Source organism: Aspergillus tanneri, assembly GCF_003426965.1.
Source record: "Aspergillus tanneri strain NIH1004 chromosome Unknown AapTan_2_pilon_pilon_pilon, whole genome shotgun sequence".
Taxonomy (NCBI): domain Eukaryota; kingdom Fungi; phylum Ascomycota; class Eurotiomycetes; order Eurotiales; family Aspergillaceae; genus Aspergillus; species Aspergillus tanneri.
Genome location: NW_022984629.1, coordinates 5,371,215 through 5,390,653, shown reverse-complemented (window position 1 = coordinate 5,390,653; position 19,439 = coordinate 5,371,215). Strand labels below are relative to the sequence as shown.

At 45.9% G+C, this 19,439-nt stretch overlaps 4 protein-coding genes across 4 annotated transcripts; 1 reads left to right on the top strand and 3 right to left on the bottom strand.

Moving 5' to 3' along the window:
* Window positions 1-8,906: 8,906 nt before the first annotated feature.
* Window positions 8,907-9,462, bottom strand: ATNIH1004_001692 (uncharacterized protein; the record flags this gene model as incomplete). The annotated part of the gene is made up of 2 exons (XM_033566391.1): window positions 8,907-9,356; window positions 9,415-9,462. The coding sequence occupies 2 exons, from the start codon at window positions 9,460-9,462 to the stop codon at window positions 8,907-8,909; spliced, it is 498 nt and encodes a 165-aa protein (XP_033432148.1).
* A 68-nt stretch (window positions 9,463-9,530) lies between these two features.
* Window positions 9,531-10,673, top strand: ATNIH1004_001691 (uncharacterized protein; the record flags this gene model as incomplete). Its single annotated transcript, XM_033566390.1, has 5 exons — window positions 9,531-9,579; window positions 9,651-9,906; window positions 9,976-10,327; window positions 10,382-10,598; window positions 10,669-10,673. The coding sequence occupies 5 exons, from the start codon at window positions 9,531-9,533 to the stop codon at window positions 10,671-10,673; spliced, it is 879 nt and encodes a 292-aa protein (XP_033432147.1).
* A 4,084-nt stretch (window positions 10,674-14,757) lies between these two features.
* Window positions 14,758-15,560, bottom strand: ATNIH1004_001690 (uncharacterized protein; the record flags this gene model as incomplete). The annotated part of the gene is made up of 2 exons (XM_033566389.1): window positions 14,758-15,094; window positions 15,148-15,560. 2 exons carry the CDS (start codon window positions 15,558-15,560, stop codon window positions 14,758-14,760), a joined length of 750 nt encoding a protein of 249 aa, XP_033432146.1.
* Window positions 15,561-16,087: 527 nt separating this feature from the next.
* ATNIH1004_001689 (uncharacterized protein) lies at window positions 16,088-16,460 on the bottom strand (the record flags this gene model as incomplete). The annotated part of the gene is made up of 2 exons (XM_033566388.1): window positions 16,088-16,216; window positions 16,284-16,460. The coding sequence occupies 2 exons, from the start codon at window positions 16,458-16,460 to the stop codon at window positions 16,088-16,090; spliced, it is 306 nt and encodes a 101-aa protein (XP_033432145.1).
* Between the last annotated feature and the right edge of the window lie 2,979 nt (window positions 16,461-19,439).

The following is a 19,439-nucleotide window of genomic DNA, read 5'->3' as shown; positions in this document are numbered from 1 at the left end:
TCATGGGCCGCAGTTGCAGCCGGCCCACCCCTACACGATCCCAATACAACCGTTCCACGCCCCCGAAAGGAACCCAATTGTGTTCGAATCAGTACTGCACCAACCTTGGATGAAGACATTGATAACGATCGGTTCACAAGATTCCTGCCCACCGAGGCAGCGAACACACATATCAGAGCTGCCTTGCTAAACGCAGAACCTACCAAGGAAGTGCAAGTCGCAGGCATTGGCGCGACGAAAACAGGATATATCATCAGATTCCGAGACGCTCAGTCCGCCGAGGTGGCCCGGAACAATACTGAGTGGTTAGAAGACTTGGGAAACGGCACTAAAGTAGTGAGACCCCGATTTGGCATTGTGGTTCACCGAGTCCCGACGGAAGACTTTGATCTGGAAGGGAATAAGAGACAAGGAATAGAGAAAATCATGGAAGAAAACGAACTCACTGGGAGAGGCTTCCGGGTGGAAGATATTGCATGGCTGAAGAAGAAGGATAGACCCCTGGGCAGATCCGCTTCGATGGGTATCTGGTTAAATTCACCAGAGGCAGCAGAGTGGATCATTAACAACGGACTCTTAGTAGGCCAGAGATATATTGGGAGTGTTGAACTGTACCGAATTGAACAGAAAAGGTGCCGCCGCTGCCAACAATTCGGACACTTGGCCTGGTCATGCAAGGAACAAGTGAAGTGTGGACATTGCGCGGGCCAACATGACCAGCGCCATTGTTTCCCAGGAATAAGACCTAGATGTTCAGACTGCAATGGAGAACACCCCACAGGGGACCGGGCGTGCGAGACACCCATGAACCCTAGGTTGTCCCAATAATATCGAACCTCCGAATCCTACAGTTGAACATTATGAAATCCAGGGCCGGGATGGAAGCCCTGATCAATGACCACCAAAGCCAGAATCTGGATATACTCCTAATCCAGGAGCCACCAATGACCGCATATCACACCCATGTTAACCACAGCGCATGGCGACTCTATCGACCAACATTTACTAATGAATCAACCCGATCCCGCAGCCTCCTCTATGTAAACAGGAGGGTCTCTACATCGTCACATCGCCAAATCCACTGCAACCACCCGGATGTCGTGGCTATCAAGATATGGACCCCAGAAACCCAATATCTTATTCTTTCAATATATATCCAACCAATAGAACTCTACCAAACGGTCGAAGCCAACAGCGCCCAAAAGTTCTAGATGAGATCCAAGCGACCATCCAGCAACACTCCAATGAGAATAATCGAACCACCAAACTTATCTTAGCGGGTGACTTTAACCGTCACCACCCGGCATGGAGCCACCGCCCGGTACATCACCGCTTCGCGGAATCTGCGGAGAAGCTGATTAATTTCTTTCAAACCCACGAACTACAATGGTGCCTGCCTCGAGGCCTGCCCACATTTTGGTCCCTTAACAACCCCGGGAAGTCATCGGTCCTAGACCTCACGCTCACCAATGACACAGCAAGGTTGATCAAATGTCAACTTTACCATGAGCACTACGGATCAGACCACCGTGGAACATACTCGGAATGGAGCCTATTGCCTGAACAAGCTGTAAAACCCAGGCCTAAGAGAGCATATGACCGAGCCGACTGGACGAAGGTGGGCCAGAGCATACTCTCCCTGGTTAACCTTAACCCACAACCACAGATTTTATCACCCCGGGACCTAGACCAGGCAGTAGACAACCTAATTCAATCAACAACCACTGTTCTCGACCAACAGGTCCCAATACTGAGACCATCACCATACTCCAAACGCTGGTTCACAGTAGAGCTTAAAACCCAACAGGTTGAGGTGAACCAGGTTCGCCGAAAATGGCAAGAAGGCTGCGCCACACTAGGGCCTAGCCACTCAATAACCAAGATCCTCTTTCAGAACATGCGACAGAAAAGGCGAGAGTGGACAAGAACTATTGAAAAAGCAAAAGCAACTCATTGGAGAGAGTTCCTTGACAAGGCAGGTGAAGGCCACCTATGGAAGGCAGCAACCTACATGCGCCCGCGAGACGCCTACTTAAGTGTCCCAACGCTCAAGGTGGACACCGAAGAAGTAACAGATAATCAAGAAAAGGCTGAAGCATTCCTGGAAACCTTCTTTCCCAAAATGGCAGACGCTGAGGAGGAAGAACTGGCGGCTCCTGTAGAAGAGCTGCCATGGGAACCGATCACCGGGCTAGAAGTGTACCGATCTCTTAAGGTTGCCAAAGGCACCACGGCCCCGGCGAAGATAGAATCCCGACACTAGTATGGAAGCACCTATGGACGCACCTGAAGGAGATAATTACCAAGATCTTCACCAAATCTGTGGAACTGGGCTACTACCCCAGCCAATGGAAACGGGCGCGTATTATAGTGCTACGCAAATCAGGTAAACCAGACTATTCAGCACCTGGAGCCTACCGGCCTATCTCACTGTTGAATACCCTGGGGAAGATACTAGAGGCTGTTATGGCCCGAAGACTTTCCTACTGGGCAGAGAAGCATGGACTACTCCCAGATACACAGTTTGGAGGCAGACCGGGACGCAACACTGAACAAGCCTTGCTAGTGCTCGCCAACGCTATCGATCGAGCATGGCTGCGGTCAAAGTTGGTCACGCTTGTCGCATTTGATCTAAAAGGCGCATTTAACGGAGTAAACAAGACCAGCCTCGACGCCCGGCTGCGAGCCAAAGGCATCCCATCCAAAGCTCGACAATGGATTCAAAGTTTTATGGACAGCCGGAAAGCCAGTATCACATTCGATGACTTTGAGACACCAATCCTACCATTAGAGAACGCAGGTCTAGCACAAGGATCTCGCTGTCACCCATTCTCTTCGGTTTCTTCAACTCAGACTTGGTAGATCAACCGGTTGATTATAATGGCGGAGCATCTGCCTTTATCGATGACTATTTCCGCTGGCGAACCGGCCCATCGGCAGAGGCGAACCTAAAGAAGATCCAGGATGAAGATATCCCCCGGATTGAAGCATGGGCCGACGAACGGGCTCCTCCTTTGCTGCAGAAAAGACGGAGCTAATCCACCTAACCCGGAACAAGAGAGAACATGGTGTAGGACAGATTATTATGAATGGCAAGGTTATTAAACCCGCCGACACAGCGAACTCCTGGGAGTTATCTTCGACAAAGAGATGCGATGGAAAGACCATGTGCAACAGGCAGTTAAACGAGCAACCAAGGTTAATATAGCATTGGGAGGACTAAGACATCTCCGGCCAGAACAAATGCGACAACTCTACCAAGCATGGTGACACCAGTAGTAGATACGCATCTACAGTCTGGCACAAACCACTCAGGGACAAAACGCACCTGCGGCTCCTGGCACAGTCCAAAGACCGCCTATCCGGGTGTCTCAGCCTTCAGGACAACCTCAACAGCAGCGCTAGAAGTGGAATCCTATACACTTCCCACCCACTTGCGACTAAAGCAACGCGCACAGATCGTGGTTGCCCGCCTTAGACCTCCGGAAAACCATCCAATCCATGGTGTGATAGCACGGGCTAGGATACAAGCGGACATAGGAATCCCGACCCCCGGTTCCCCTAGCAGAAACCATGCGGACGATGGACCTAGACCGACTACAAGCCCTGGAGACTATTGACCCGAGACCGCTAGCACCATGGCGAACCCCGGCCTTTACCGAAATCGACATCGAGCACGACCGAGAGAAAGCCAAGGCCAAGGCCTTAGCTAGGCAAATAACAAATAGTATTACTGTTTTCTCGGACACTTCAGGGCAACATAACCAACTAGGAGCGGCGGCAGTAGCCCTAGACCAGAGTCTCCAGACCATAGGATCGCGACAGATTTGCATCGGCTCAATGGAGTACTGGTCGGTATATGCCGCCGAGCTTATGGCAATATATTATGCAATCGGCTTGGTCTTTCAACTGGCTCAAAAGAACCAACACGCCCTAAGCTCCAATCGGGAACCGGCAACAATCCTTAGTGATAGCATGTCCGCATTACAGGTGATAGCAAACACATGGAACAAGTCTGGTCAGCGAATTATCCAGGCTATTCATCAGTCAGCTAGAGAGCTGAAAGCACGTGGAATCCCCCTACGGCTCCAGTGGGTTCCGGGACACTGTGACAATCCCGAAATGACGCAGCGGACCGCCTGGCGAAGGAAGCAGTTGGTCCAGATAAAAGGCACCCCTTTCAAGGCCTCTTTGTCACGCGAAAAAGCGCATATCCGAGACAGAATCACTGAGGAGGGGAACGAGAATGGAGAGCCTCAAAGAAAGGGGGCACCTCCGTCGCATTGACGCAGCCCTACCCTCAAACCATACGCGCCGGCTCTACGGCTCGCTCCCCCGGAATCGAGCCTATCTGCTTACACAACTCCGAACAGGCCACTCATGGCTTGCGACGCATGGTATGCGACACGGCTTCCGAGATAACAAACAGTGTGAATGTGGTGCACCAGAAACTGTGGTCCATGTACTGATTGATTGCCCGCGGCTGAGCGGGCTACGACAAGAGCTACGGGGAAGATTGGAAGAGCATTTAATAATATTTCAGATATGCTGGGAGGAGCAGGGCAAGGTAAGAAGGGTAGGTTAAAAGATGCCACGCAAGGCAGTAGCATTTTAAATGCAGTACTGGACTTTGCAGAAGCATCTCAGAGATTTCGAAGTCGCGCGCCACGAGGGCCGCAGAACAGAACACCAGGCATCGGCCAACACAGGCCTTGACGAGGCTCCAAGTTCGTCGGGAAGTAATAGTTTGCTGTAAATAGATGCACATATAGAGCAGTGATAGGGGTATCCTGCATATCGCCTTAGGCGAAGGGTCAGCGTATGAATACTACTACTACTACTACTACTACTAGTGTAACACAATCGACCTGTACAGTATGTAATAATCTTATTAAGCTATTTTGGAAATACTTGGTCCTGGTAGCCCGAAGCTTACTAGAAAAGGCGCTAAGCATTATTCTTTGCCTCCACTACATCGCCACCAATACAGCAAAAGTGGCCGATCTTTTTAGGTCTGGCATATCAATTAGCATATAAGCATGGAAAAGCTTTCTAGATTTTATTGATATTTTCTCAACACTTCACTGAGTTCGTTAAAAAGTAAATCTGGCAACAAATTCTTCTTTACTGTACCAGATATTAACTATTAGAAAGGCAAGTTTTGCCTCGGCATCAGTATGATCTCTGAGAGTATAGGAGAAAGACAATGGTCTTATAAATTCCTTGACTGTTGCGCTGACACCAGCATATGTATGTATTATATACAGGCTCTTACCAGTTTCTAATTTAGATTGTAGGTATGTGTGCGACACTTCTGCCATGCTATCTATTTGGGAACACTGCATCGCGGCTAGACTATCCTGAAGGGATTGAAAATAGTTGCTGTCAGGGATGCAATAGAAACGTAAGTCCATATTCTATACTGTAGTACTATATTAATTCTGTCTAATAGCTAACGTGGGTATTAGTGCTGTCTGCTTGCATGTCTCGGCTCTTGTGGCTTACACTGGGTGCTGCTAATGAAAGAAAGCGGCATATGATACGCAAGCAGCTTCAAATTGTAGGCTCTATATATGGAGATTGCCTGAGTTCCTTTTTCTGTCCCTGTTGTGTTTTGGTCCAGCAGGAACGAGAAGTTCAGAAATACCAAGAGCAAACAATGAATGAGGGCTATCAGTTAAATGAATATATGGTGTACTAAATAGTTATTGACTTTATTATGTTTTATTAAAAATACGTATAGATAATTAAAAAATATCCAGAGGTCCTCCATAGGATTGGGCACGGACAATATGTCAATATCATCTTCATGTCGAAGATGACATGAAGATGATATTGACATATCAAAGCCACCCACTGGGAATCGAACCCAGCCTCTCTAGAGGAGAGTAGCAGAGTTTTACCACTAGGCTACCAGCATACCATTTATAAGTATGATAAACGGAACCTAATATATAACGGAGTGATGCAAGCATATATAAATAATATCAAATGCAAAGGGTATCTGCAGCTCAGAAATAAGAAGAAAGTCGAGCAAAAGAACTATGACCAGGTAATTGTGAATGAGTGGATTCAATTGGCTGTGTTAATGCTGCAGTAACGTACTTTACCGCCTGCCGCCCAAGACCGCCTTCCGCCCAATTTCCCAACATCAACACCACGTTGAAAATGAAGATTTAGAGCCACATACAATTAGAATTATACAGAGATCTTTTGAAGTAATAAAATTGAACACCTAATACGCCTATACAACTATTTTTTTTAGTTCCGAAAGCGCTGTGGTAGCCGGATCTGCCTGCCTCGACGGTTTCTGGTGGGAGGGGCCTCATCAACAACTTCAGGCGCTGGGGCAGCAACAACTTCTTGGTTCTTTAATTTTGATGTTGCTGGGGACTTCTTCTTGTCTATTCTGGCCGTTTTGAAGTCATTTTGAAGCTGTACAGATGCTTCCTTGGCCAGGCGCTCCTCCTCCTTTTGGCGCTTTTTTTTTCCTCTGCCTCCTGGAGGCGGGCTTCTCGTGCAGAGGCCCTTATATCCTTCCGTTCTTGCAACTTTCGTTGTTTCTCTTCCTTTACCTGTTGACGGCGTAGCTTCTCTTCCTCTTTTGAGGCCTTAGCAAGCTGTATTTGTAGAGCCTTCTCCTGGTCAAGCTGCCGAGCCTGATGGACTTTCCCTGGAGAGTAAAAACTGCACCACCACCTTCAGGGGCCTGGATTTCAAACTGCAGAGGTCTTCCACGCTGGCGGCGCTTCTTCTCATTCTCACATGTCTTTCTGAGGCCTGCATTCTCCATTTTAAGCAAGATATTCTCTGTAGAGAGGTGGTGCATGGTACGGCTTAACATCTTAGTGTTTTCATCCTTAATATCTGCAAAAATCTCTAATAAGCCGCTCGATCTTTCTCCAATCTTCTGCATGTAGAACGGACCTAGAAGAGCCACTGGAAGAGGGCCGTTGGTCCTCTATTTTTTTAAAACGGGCCAATACCACTTCAGGATTAAAAGGCCATAAGCCAACCGATCTCCATGCACTTTCAATATTTCTTGCAGATAAGGCCTTTTTCCATGCAGGCCAGAATAGCCTGAAGAATTCCCGCTTTGTAATAGTGCTTAGGCCCTGGCATTCTTGCAGATAAGCCTCCAAACTATTGCTGTAAGCGGTTGCAAGCGGCCCAAAGATACTGACATCTAGCGGTTGCAAGGAATGAGTAGAATGAGGCGGATAAGTAGCCACAAGGATCCTATTAGCTTCACAATAGTTTAAGAACTTCATGGTAACATGAGAACCGTGACCATCTAAGATTAGAAGCCTCCAACGCCTGCCTGCTTTGGCCTTGGTCTCCCGGTCAAATACCTGCTTTAACCATGCAAATCCGAGGTCGTCGTTGGTCCAGCCAGTCTCTGAGGAGGCAAAGAAACATTGGTGTTCTGCAGGGTCAAAGTCCTGCAGCCAGGTATCTTGAAGTTTTCCAGATGAAGCTTGGTAAATTAAGCCCGGAGATAAAGCAGTTTGATCTGCACATATACAAGCAATTGAAGTAATCCATTCCCGATTACCATCCTGAACGCGTTGAGTATTGCCTCCTTGGTCATACTGACGCCTGGAAAAGATCCTCTTGGCCTTAGAAAGTATACCAATAAGGAATCCTTTCTCGTCCATATTATATATATCCTGCTGCTGTATCTCATATTCCTTTATCTTCTTGCCCAGATATTCAAAGTACAGAGAGTATTTGAATGCAGAATCAGCCCGCTTGCGTGCAGAATCAATACCAGTTGTATAGTGAGAGATAAGGTCTTTCTGGTGTCTCTTATAAAAGCGGCCTGGCCACTGTTTTCCAGGCTTGGTTCCAGTAATTTCCTTGGCGAAATTCCTCAGCATCTCATGCGTACAGTAAAGACCTCTTGCAGATTGTTTATTTAGGTAATCCAGAAGCTCTCTGGTCTGTTGGTTGTTGAGTAATCGCTGCTTTTCATATTGCTGCGTTCTTGGCTGCTGAACTCCGCGGTGATGCCTTGAGAGAGTTGTTCGGTCAACACCAAATCGATTTGCAATTTCAGTATAGGTAAAACGTTCCCCTATATTTAAGGAATCGATTGCTTCTATCGCTGCTTTCAGAGGATCCATATTGAATGAGTTATGGTGGTTTAAAAATCTACAGTTGTTTAGTCGGTGAGGAGATATTTTGAGCGGCAGGCGGTGACGGGCGGCAAGCGGTAAAGTACGTTACTGGATAGGCTTTGCCTGCACAGATTAACCTGACTGGAATGAAACACCAAGATCAGTGGTAGTCCTTTATTCCTCAAGATTTTCGAATTAGTCGAAGTCAGAATGGATGGACAACAAATGAGCTTGGTTTTGAATGGCTTCAAGTGGTTTTTGAAAAAACTAAGGGGCAATACCGGTTGTTAATTCTTGATGGCCAATCTACCCATGCAGCTCCAGAATTTGATAAATTCGGTACAGAGAGAAAGATTATTCCTTTTTATATGACTCCACATTCTTCACACCTTTCACCACCACTTGATGTGAGTTGCTTTCTCCGTTAAAGAAGATATATGGCCAGAGAATTTCAGAGATACGCTATAGATGGATGGATGGATGGACGGATGGATTTCATTTACCCTGACCTCTCGCCAAAGCGATATGCAGGTTACAACAACTTTGTAAATACATGATAATTGATCCACTGAGATTGTTCCAAACTTCCTGAGCGGTGAACTTTGAGCCTCACCTGATAAGGCCTGTCGTGGCCTATTTGCCGTTCATGGTGTTAGGCTGCCCTTATGGCGCGGCTATAATAAGTTCCCAGATACTGTAAGGCGGCCAACAGTTGTCCGCAGTTTGCTGCATCTCCGCCAGAAATCGCGAGAGCGCTGGCAATGTTGAATTTAAGAATTTGGACAATCACTGTGCGGCTAATGCGGTCTTTGGACTTTTCGTTTTCCTTTTCTCGAGCTCAAATGGTGTCGGTTTACTGTGAAAACGACGGTGAAGATCTTCGATTGTGAGTGTGGTTTTCGGAGGGACGGATTGGTGAGATGTGGGTGTCGGCTGCGGTGTAGACGTGGTGGGTTGCTGGAGGACGGAGGCATATGTGGGTCGTTGGATTGGGGTCGAGGAGATGGTGGTTGTAGTGGCTGTCGCTTGGAGAGGTTGAGGAGAGCAGTTCGACTGAGGTAGTTGCGGCTGGAGCCTAGTAGGGGTCCGCTGGATGGGCGTAGGTGCTGGTGCTCTTGACTGGTTTTGGGACTGCGTACTGGTGGTAGGGTTGGTCGAATTGGATGGCTGTTTGTCTGAGGAGAGGTAGGGGAGTAAACAACTCAGACCTGCATTCCCCTCATCTTGTCCAAAGCTCTAAAATCTGATGAAGGGTGGTATCTTATATTTGCTGGCATTCTAGGTCTTGATTTACATTTTCTTCTCGATTTGTACGCTGACTATATATACGATCATATGCCATTGTCGAGTATGAAAAAAGGCGGCAGAAAGAAGGACTCCAAAAAATCCGAAGGAAAGGAGAAAGCACTTATGGCTTTTGCGATTAGCCCGCAATTGATTATAACCAACCAGGAATATCGTGAGACCACTCATAATTACCCCGTTTCAGATTATTGCGAATAACTGCTAACCCCGACTTGATATCTGTAGTCCCTACGCAAGTAGTTATCATTACAATCGGAAACAAGAACTATTCAATTCCAGAAAATTATATCTTGGGATACCTACTACCGCAAAGAAAACAAACTTGGAGTTCACGCATTATACTTGGCGACATCGACTGGGATATTGGCCACACTGTCCTACATTTCCTATACAAGGGAGAATATGAAACGATCGCCTACCCAGGAATCCAATCAGATAAATCTCGCATTGAGCTCGAATACAAAAGAAGCGTTCAGGTCTAGTACGCAGCCAGAAAATATGAGTTACACGGCCTTGAAACGCCCGCCCAAAAGTACATTGAGACTCTTAGTGAATCCCTCTCGATTTTCCAGATCCTACGGGGGGCCAGAATTATATTCTCAAGGTTTTCTGAGGACAAAAAATGGTTTTATGGCTATCTCCATTCCAAGCTTTCTAGCAGCTTTGTGAAAGATAAGACAACGTTCCAGCTGGATGAGTTCTACGATGAAATTGCAGACGATCCAGTGCTTAGCAAAGCCGTGATGAAGATGGTGGCCAGAGTGTTCACAGCTCAATTATCGTGCTTGAGACACTCCCCTCAAGCTACCGAGAGTGGAAGTGAGGTGGATAGGGAGCCTGACGAGCTTGATATTTGTAAGCTTGCTCTAGCGGCGCCCGAGGAGAAGCCCACCTACACAGCGGTCCGGCTCAAGGGCCATTAATCAAAGAGCCTACTGCTGCACTATATTATGAAGAGGCTTGCCCCGAGCCCGAACCTGAACCTGCTGAAGAATGTTATGGAGAACAGTGCCCTGAAGTTCCGTCTGAACATCGCGGAGGCCCCACCCACTCTTAAAGAGTGCCCTTCTGAAGAGTCCCCGGTTGAGCTTGTTCCAGTTGAGGATAAAGAGCCCATTCCGAATGTCCACTACGAGCATGGAGACAATAATGGCTTGGGTTGGGGCTTCGCAGGTTCACAAGCGAAGACCATTTTAATTTTATTATTAAAAAAGGAAAGGAAGAAGCAGCGGATAGCTCAGAGGCTAGCTCAGAGGGAAGCTCAGAGGGAAGCTGAGAGGGAAGCTCAAGTGACACTCTTATCGGTCTATGTAACTTGTCCTTGATCGAAATCCACAGCGCAGGGGAACTATGCTCCAATAGAGAGCCTGATAGAGGGTTTGCTATAATTGTACTATTACTAGAGAAATATTGCATTATAGCATCCAAGACCTGACTTTGGCCCAGTAATAAATGAATTCGGAAATCCGCTTTAAAAGTAATACGGATCTGTGTCCACTCGGTCGAATATATCCTCATCAATGGTTGATCCATAGTCTTGCTCGAGACCCATTATGCTTCTCTTTCCTCTGCCATGCTATTATATTCCATGCCCATAACCTTCTGTTCCAGCATCCGCTCCAGCTTCTCTATTAATGTGATCCGAAAATCCCATTGTTCACTTCCTATATACCCCTCTTGAGCATCACTTGGATAAATTAGATCAATAAACAGGTCCCTTAGACCCTTAAGGTCCACAAGTGGTAAACAAACCCGAGCATACATTTTAAAGACTGTTGTCTTCTGATCCTTAGTTATTCCAGGCCGGAATGGGAGATTATAGCCTTCATGCACATCATCCATGCGAATTATCAGAGTCAGTTTGGGAAGATTGGCGTGATTGGAAAGATAGGAAATAGAAGATAGCCAATTCTGATAACCAGAAGAGGTAGAGGGAAGATATTCCGTCTTAAATGGAGGGAAAGTAATTTCAAGAAACCTTAAGTAGCGCATAGCGTATCGAGGAATTACTTTCTCGAAGAATAGGGATGCTTCCACAGTGCTAGGGCTTTCTTTAACAGGTTTGTGTTTTTTCCCTTTTATAGGTTCAATGATAAATCGGTTTTGAGAGTAAAACACCTCTAATGCCATGAGCCTTATATTTTGATTGACAAGAAATAGTGCAGATGGTGGGGCCCAGCATCTGCATTTACTATAAAATGCAGAATGGCTTACTGGGCAGTAACATCCCCACCATACATGTTCACATCCTCGACGTATGTAATCGAGCCGAAAGCCAAATCTAGGACTCCACCTAATATTCGTCGGCGCAACAAGGTCGGAAAAAGATAAGATCTTAATTTGGAGCTCCCTTGGGAGGGAACAGAATAAAAATCTGCTAATTATAATTCCACCAGTGCTGTAGACTGCTGTCTCTTTGGCAAGCTGACGCAGCTGCCAATTAGGAGAGCAACTAAGCCTAATGCAGCAGCTCCTCAGACTTGGAAGCTGTGAAAATGGAGCCAGAATCTGCTCAGCAGTTTTATAGTCGTTGGTTTCGCACGTAAACCGTATTCTTAACTGGTTGGGGGCATATGCTTAGCCAGCCAAGCTGCGTTTTTGCTATTCCTTGAGTTTGAGCTTATCCTGATATGAATTTCCCTCCAATTTCCTGTTAATACCTTTATAAACCTTTTGACATTTGTGATTGCTGGTTTTGCAATCTAATGTTTCGCAGCAGGAGGTATTAAGTTTGATAACCAGCCGAGAAAGGAAAGCAAGACTATTTGGGTTGAGATTTCGCAGCGGTTGGAAGGTTTCAAGGTCACAGTAGTTGATTATAAATGTATTCGACGAATATATTACCGGTATAATATCATTATATATGGTTCGACATGTCTGTAGGAGATTGTATGTCGTAGGACAACCATCCCAGTACACATCATCTGGATGTGGAGGGTGACAGCAAATTTTAGTACACCCATTTAAATTGCCATAATCCTCATTATGCTCCTTGCAATAGCAGAGGTTAATCGTGCAACCCAAAGCTAACCCTGCTTCATCATAAATTTTTGCCGTATTTTCGGGGAAGAGCAAGAATATAAGAAGTTATAGGCTGCTGATTAATATTTAACCACTGGTCAAGGCGCATTTGCCGCATTTCGGAGAAAAAGTTGGATTATTTATATCGTATCAGACGCGATTTCTGATTAAATAACAAGTCTTGCTTCCTTGGACTTCAGAAGCGGGGCGTGGGAGCGGTGCCAAGAAAATGCTTTCTGCTCCCCTTCTTGTTTCGACGAAGAGATAGCTGTATTTATATGCACCGACAAACCGCCCAAAACCAAATAGGTCCGCCAATAACCCGACCCGTGGGTCTGATATTAGTCACCAATCGAGGTTGCAGATCATTTTTTTATCTTAACACGGTCAGACCCTGTCAAATTCCAGCTGAGCGTAATTCGACGTTACCTCAGCATGATTCGACATCAAAACCAAAAAAATAGTCATCGTGGTCCAACTCCACCCACCTGTCTAAAGGTCATCTGCATATTTACATCTACCACTCCTACCACTACTACCATCCCTACCACTTCCTGGTGGTCGCCATACCAGCCCTAGTGTTTATGTATTCAAGCGCCCTCGAGCGCAGGGGGGTGGGGTCCCCTCGATGTCCCCGAAGGGGATTGAGAAGCGAGTGGAACGAGCGGGGGTACCCCCGAGCGACGGGCAAGATGATCTATGTAGTTGTTTGATTATTTGGGGGTCTGAAGTGGTTGTATTCGGAAGGATTGTCTGCCCAACCCCTCTATGAGGCGTATTGGGTATATATATTCACATAATGTCCCAATCTGGACTAGTTTATTCTGACAGTAGTATACTTGATATTGGCTTATGAGGTTAGATAACTGCAATAAGCGGACCAATCATGTGCGCCAATTGCAGCGAAGGCGAAGGTGAGTAATATATAGGTGTAGCCTGCGACATATTCCTTGTCTTCAAGTTTTCGTAATAGCTTATTATCATACGCTCCCAGGAGCATATTGCCTGGGTACACATCTATAAAACGTTACAGGAGCTACAACCGATAGGGGCAATAGGGAAAGTAGGGACAATAAGGACAATTAGCCTGAGAGGTTAAACGGGGTCACTGTTTTGATCAAACAGGTGTATTTCAAATTAAAAACAAGAGTATGCAAGCTGCATAAGTGTCACCTGATATGCTAGAATTGGTTAAAGAAGCGAGAGTTATGCTAGTGCGGTTTTCTTGCGGTTATCATGGGTAACCGTGGTTAAACCCAAATCTGCGGTTGTGGTTTTGACTATAATACCCAAAACCGCGGTTTTGCCGCAGTCTACTCTTAGGACAACCAATAGCGGAGCAACACAACAAGCAAGGAAGGGTGACTTCCCTAAAGCAGTGTTTACATCTATGTTGAACCATACGGACCAATACTTCGTAAGCGATTTATTGCTAATGGAGACATTTTCAATTCGTCAACTTATGACCACTAACGGCGAATCTCTTGCCATCCGATCCAACATGTTCTGCAGTGCTCTTTGGCCGTTCTTCTTCGTGCGGCGCCGGAAAGGATTCTAATAAGCGGTATTCTCATTGGATCACAATGGATTTTATTAAATATGACACAATCAAATGCGCCAGTTTTCAGGGCCGATCGGAAGCCTGGGCCTGATTACCGCCAAAAGCGGGACCCACAAATACATGGACGCCGCAAGGACAAAGAAAGAAATGGCCTTTCTCCTCAGATCTTGATGTGGCAAAGATGATGTGGCCTCATACCGTACTGAGTTTTTTCTCGATATCCGTAGGGTACCTGATTTCTAAGCTTTGCTTGGGTCTTGGCAAATACTGTAGCACATTCTATCAAGTGATATCTCGCAGGCATTGGAGCCATCGCCTCACTATTTGCACGGCCAATGATAACAGGCCAGCAAACCCATCATCAGCTTTGGAAAAAGTAAATACTCTTGTGGTTACACGACGTATCATGTTGTGTATGGGAAGAGGGATACCTTTACTGTATCTCTTCGTCTCCGAGAGGGAAATTAATGATTATTTCAACATAACCATAGATCGCGGTATTTTTCTGATCTGATTCTGCCATAGTTTGTGCTGAGAACACTGCTTCATTGCCTTTATTACATAGTAGGTACAACCAGTACAGAAAATTGCGCATTCTTAACATAAATGATAAGCTCTGAAAATCAGTTCAACCTTGGCTGCGGATACAGCATTAACCCTACCCAATTTGTTCTCACGCTAAAAGTGCTGGTGCAGCGTTTAGTGCTCGAGCTCGTACACTGTATCATCCATCTCGCCCGCTAGTTAGACTCAGTTAAGTTGCCGTGCATTATCTGTCCCATTAGGCTCCTCCTCCTGCGTAGCTTCCATAAACAACCTACTCTGACAAGTCTCACAAATGCCAGAGGAATGAAAGTTCACTGCCTCAGGAGCCGAAGCAGCACTATTGACCAGGGTTTGGTGCTCGCACTTGATCTTCTGGAGCACAACTAACTGAATGGACATGAAGAGAATGCCCGCGAGTACCGTAAATGAGCCGGCCACAGCAACTGTCACGATCGCCATCACGGACCATGTCCCATGGCGGGCTGCGTATACATTGAGCAGGGTATTAACCAGGCCAGTAGCGGAATGAATAAGTACGGGTCTATAAATTAGCACACAGGCCAGGTAGATTATTTTTGCTATCAGGCCACTCACAGGAAAATATGCTGTTCCAGCCACAGAAAGTTAAACCGCCATCGCCAGCAGAGCCAGCCGCATCCGAGAGTGCCCAGTGTACAAGCCACTATTGCTAAGGCAAGGAGAGGTGGATTCTGAATGGCATGAGATACCACCGAGCCGGCGTGGCTATGGGTCGCTATTTCTCCAACCACAGCAGAATCGTGCAAAGAGGTAAAGGTCCCTGGAAAGACCAGATATCCGGCTAGCAGGAGCCATGCGCCGGCTGACGCAACCATGTTGTAAAGGAGAGGCATTTCTTCTGCCTCGAGCACCATGTCTACATACCGACTTTGCACGGCCGGGATTGTCAAGGGTTCAGACTTAGCAAATGTCCCCATCCAATGCCGCCACCGCGCATGTTCATGTTGGCTGGGTACTGATACTGCCATACCTGTTTGTGAATGTACTGCAAACTTAGTAGCTTAAAGATGAGCTTAAAGGATTGAACGAGATTTAAGGGCGGCCGCCAGCCTTGTGTCGCCATAAAAGAGGAGCCAAAGTCACTGTTACCTTTACGTTGTTATCAGCACCTTACTGCAAATGCCGCTACAGCACAATAATCGGCACGTCAGTAGATACATTTACTGTAACGCATTAATATACATACATATAGTATAAGGCATATCTTTATTTTTCTTAAGCATGCCTGTTCTTTGGTCGCTCTTGCTCACGCTGCACACTTAGTTACTCCCAAACTGTACATTTTGCAGGGCTTTTGTACAACTTAAGTAACGAATTTTCAGTACATATCCCTATAAGGCCAACTGTCTTATTAGGTTATGTAAAGCACATCCTATTGATACAGTACAGTAATTATATAATCATTACCCGATCAATGTTAACTATTTACTGCAGCAATATCCCATGCATAAGCACAGATTCTGTCCACCTCCATTGCCAGACTCATTTCCATCAGTTACTGGACGTGGGGATAAGGCCCATTCCCAGACTGAAGCTGATCAATCAACCGCAATGGGCGTCTTTCTCGCATATTTCTATTGTAGTCATGACTATTCTTCCATGTTGGCCGACGTGTGACCTGCATCTGTATGGATATACATCAGCGATGTTTTTGCTTAGAGTGGGGAAGGGTTGGATCTCCGCCGGCGTACAACTTGACGGTCCAGTGACTCAAATAAATTGCAGTTCATTGACTTGAACACGGTGCATTGCGCACCAGAGCATACAACCACCCAGACTCGCACGCCGAATTGGCTCAGTTCGTTGCACTTTTTAAAAATGGTCTCACGACGTCGTGAAACATTGCGGACACCCGGAATGGTACCCATTTTTGGAGGATGATGGAATAGATGTTTAGTTCAGTGTGTTAGGATTAGGAGCTTGCTTTTTTAAACAGCAATTTATATGTGTTACTCACTATATGTAATTTCTTCTAGTTACTAGCAGAATAGAATTCGCCAGATCTTAGTAACATAAATGGTCCTCAACCACTTGTGCACCGCCATCCACCGAGGGTCCAATCCCACGCACCATGGCTCATCCACTTTGGTCCACAGTAAGTAAAACTAATAAGGTCTTATCGGGATAACTCGATCAGGCAGCATTAATTATACTAAATCGATATAGCAATAAGCGATTTTCTCAAACTCGTCATCCTTCTAAGATAATAAAAGAGCCCAATCAAAACGCGACGACCAACCCACAATCCGTGTATCACGCGTGACGCACTTTTCCAAGTATGGACTTAGGGCATCTTGCCAGATGAATATATCTAATAATTATAATCTCTAGGGAATTCTGTTCAAGTGATTGGTCAGGGCTTACGCATCCTATTCTTGGCATCCAAAGAGACTTCTCTAACATACTCCATGTCTATCACGCGTGATACGCTATTCCTATTAAGGATCGCACGAGTGCGCTCGGCAAACACTAACTACTGGAACACACGTGCTATCGCACGCTGTGGCCCTGAAACAGAAGCAAGCCGAGAAAATTTAAAGGCAAGGGAAATGTGAAATGCAATGAAAATGGGTCGTAACTAAGCATTTACTCCGTGCCAGGGTCAGGTCCTTAGTAGCCCGGCAGCAATTAGCTATTTTTCTTTCCAACTCGGTGGACTAATCGCAGATCCGCTCCTTCCTCTATTAACCTCTATGGGTTTAGAGTATCACGGGTGATAAAGTGTGCTGAACCAAAAGGGGCGACACTTGTCGACGGTCACGGTACACAGAGATAAGTTGCAGGACTGTTCTAGGTGCTCCAACAGGCCCCTTCTACACCGACACCCGCGGTAAACAGGAGAGGCAGCTCAAGCACCCAACGGGTGTTGTATAAGACTTAGGATTACATGATCAAATCAGAAAATGAATTGTTCAGGCTAAGGGTCGAACCTGCACCGTCGAGAAAACGTGCCGGGGCCTCCATATAGGAGTCTCCGCACGCATGGGCTATCACGCGTGATACACTATGCTCATCATGGGGTAGCGTATTGGCCCTATTAACCTTGATGGATAGAATAGTGTTAACTCTGATCTAGCGTTAAAAATACTCATAAAACCGCAATTAGTCGTCATGGCGTCTTTTTATGGCCGAGCGGTATTCAGCAAGTAGGCCTGCACCTTAAACAGCCAACAGCGTTTATTATTTCTTGTTTAATAGGTCTAATAGCTATTGCTGATGTAACAAACGACACGAAAGCCATCAAGGATCTTATCTTACTACCACTCTTGCAATATTTGTATCCAAACCAGAAAGCATAAGACAGCCACTGCAGTTGCCCTGGCCAGTGTGTGGACAAGATTAGATTATCACGCGTTATGCGCTATCCACTGATCTTGTTTAATGTGTAGCCCCATAATAATATATAGTGCTAAAGAAGTTTCTGCAGTATACTGTATAAAGAGACCTGACGACAGACCAGACAGAGAAACCGGACGGGGTCGTGACGCAGTATGGGGAACAAAAGCTCAACCCTAGAATCTATCACAGGTAATATAATAATCCATAATACTGTATCCATAGTATATCACGCGTGATACACTAACCCATGTTTGCCAGCTTATTTACGTTGTTAACTTAGGCGATCACTTAAAGAGCCATTCAATGGTTACAAATATCTGCTCGTGTTTTATTGACATCAGCATTAGAGCATAGGTCATAGTAATAGCGATTGAAGCATAACTACTCTATATACATTGTTTTCTCTACTTGTATACAGCGATAAGAAATTGTTCATATCAGAATGCTACTCGCCTTGGACCGAAGCAGTGACATTATAGATCCCTACATCTCCTATTCTCAGACCGTATCCATCGCGAACAAGGGCTTCCCAAGCATGGGAATATTAAACTGTCCTTTTCATTGATGTTCTGTTTTAGCTTCTCGCCTCGTGAGTGCTATGGTGCTCCCCGGAGCTGTGCACGTGCATGTTCTCTGCCAAGCTCACTTCATGCCGCAACAACCTTGCCAAAGAATGGAATACATCATATTTCTACAGGCACCTCTATTAGGACCTCGTGTTGCTTGCATAGGTTGTCCGCCGCAATTGTAATAGCGAGGGAAACAATGGAGGTGCTGGAATGCAACAAGTTATTAAAGAATTTTCGTAGGTGGGGCAGTTTTGTAAGGCACTTTACTAATATCAAGCGACCTTGGCTATATAAACCCCCTGATGTTCCTCTTGCGGTTTTTATCATCCATCAGAGAGGTTTAGGAAGGTCTAAGTTTTACTTAGTCGTGAGTATACCCATTATCATACTTCTCAGCCTCGATCCATGGAATGGAGTTGCTAAAATTCTTAGATAACCGTATAGCCAAGCTCCAAGACACACGATCACCACTTGATTCTACAATGACAGGGATATTAAAATCCTTAAAAGGATTGCCATTACTGTTTCACCACAGAGGATATTACGGAATAGCATGCGATATTATGGAGCGATTAACGGCATCAGATGTGGGCGCTTTATTAGTGGCCTTCGAAATTGAACTATCGGCCTCCTCAGCGGAGAAATTACTACATCCGTTACGCGATGTCGACCATACACTTCAGATCTTTGACGCCTGGTTTCGCGACAAATGCCATATTCTTATTCTCGGTCCCGATACTATTCGGCTGAGAGAGCGGATATTTTACCTAGATGTATACTACCAGAAAAAAGATCAAAGCCATGCTACCCTTGAAGTGTGAATTGTGGGAATTCCTCCCGACTTTCGGAAGCATGCTAATCGTGTTGTTAGCCAGAAGCATAAGTATTTACAGAGGTCGTTATCTATTGAAGAGAGGGTAAAGAACCAGTGGGAAGGCG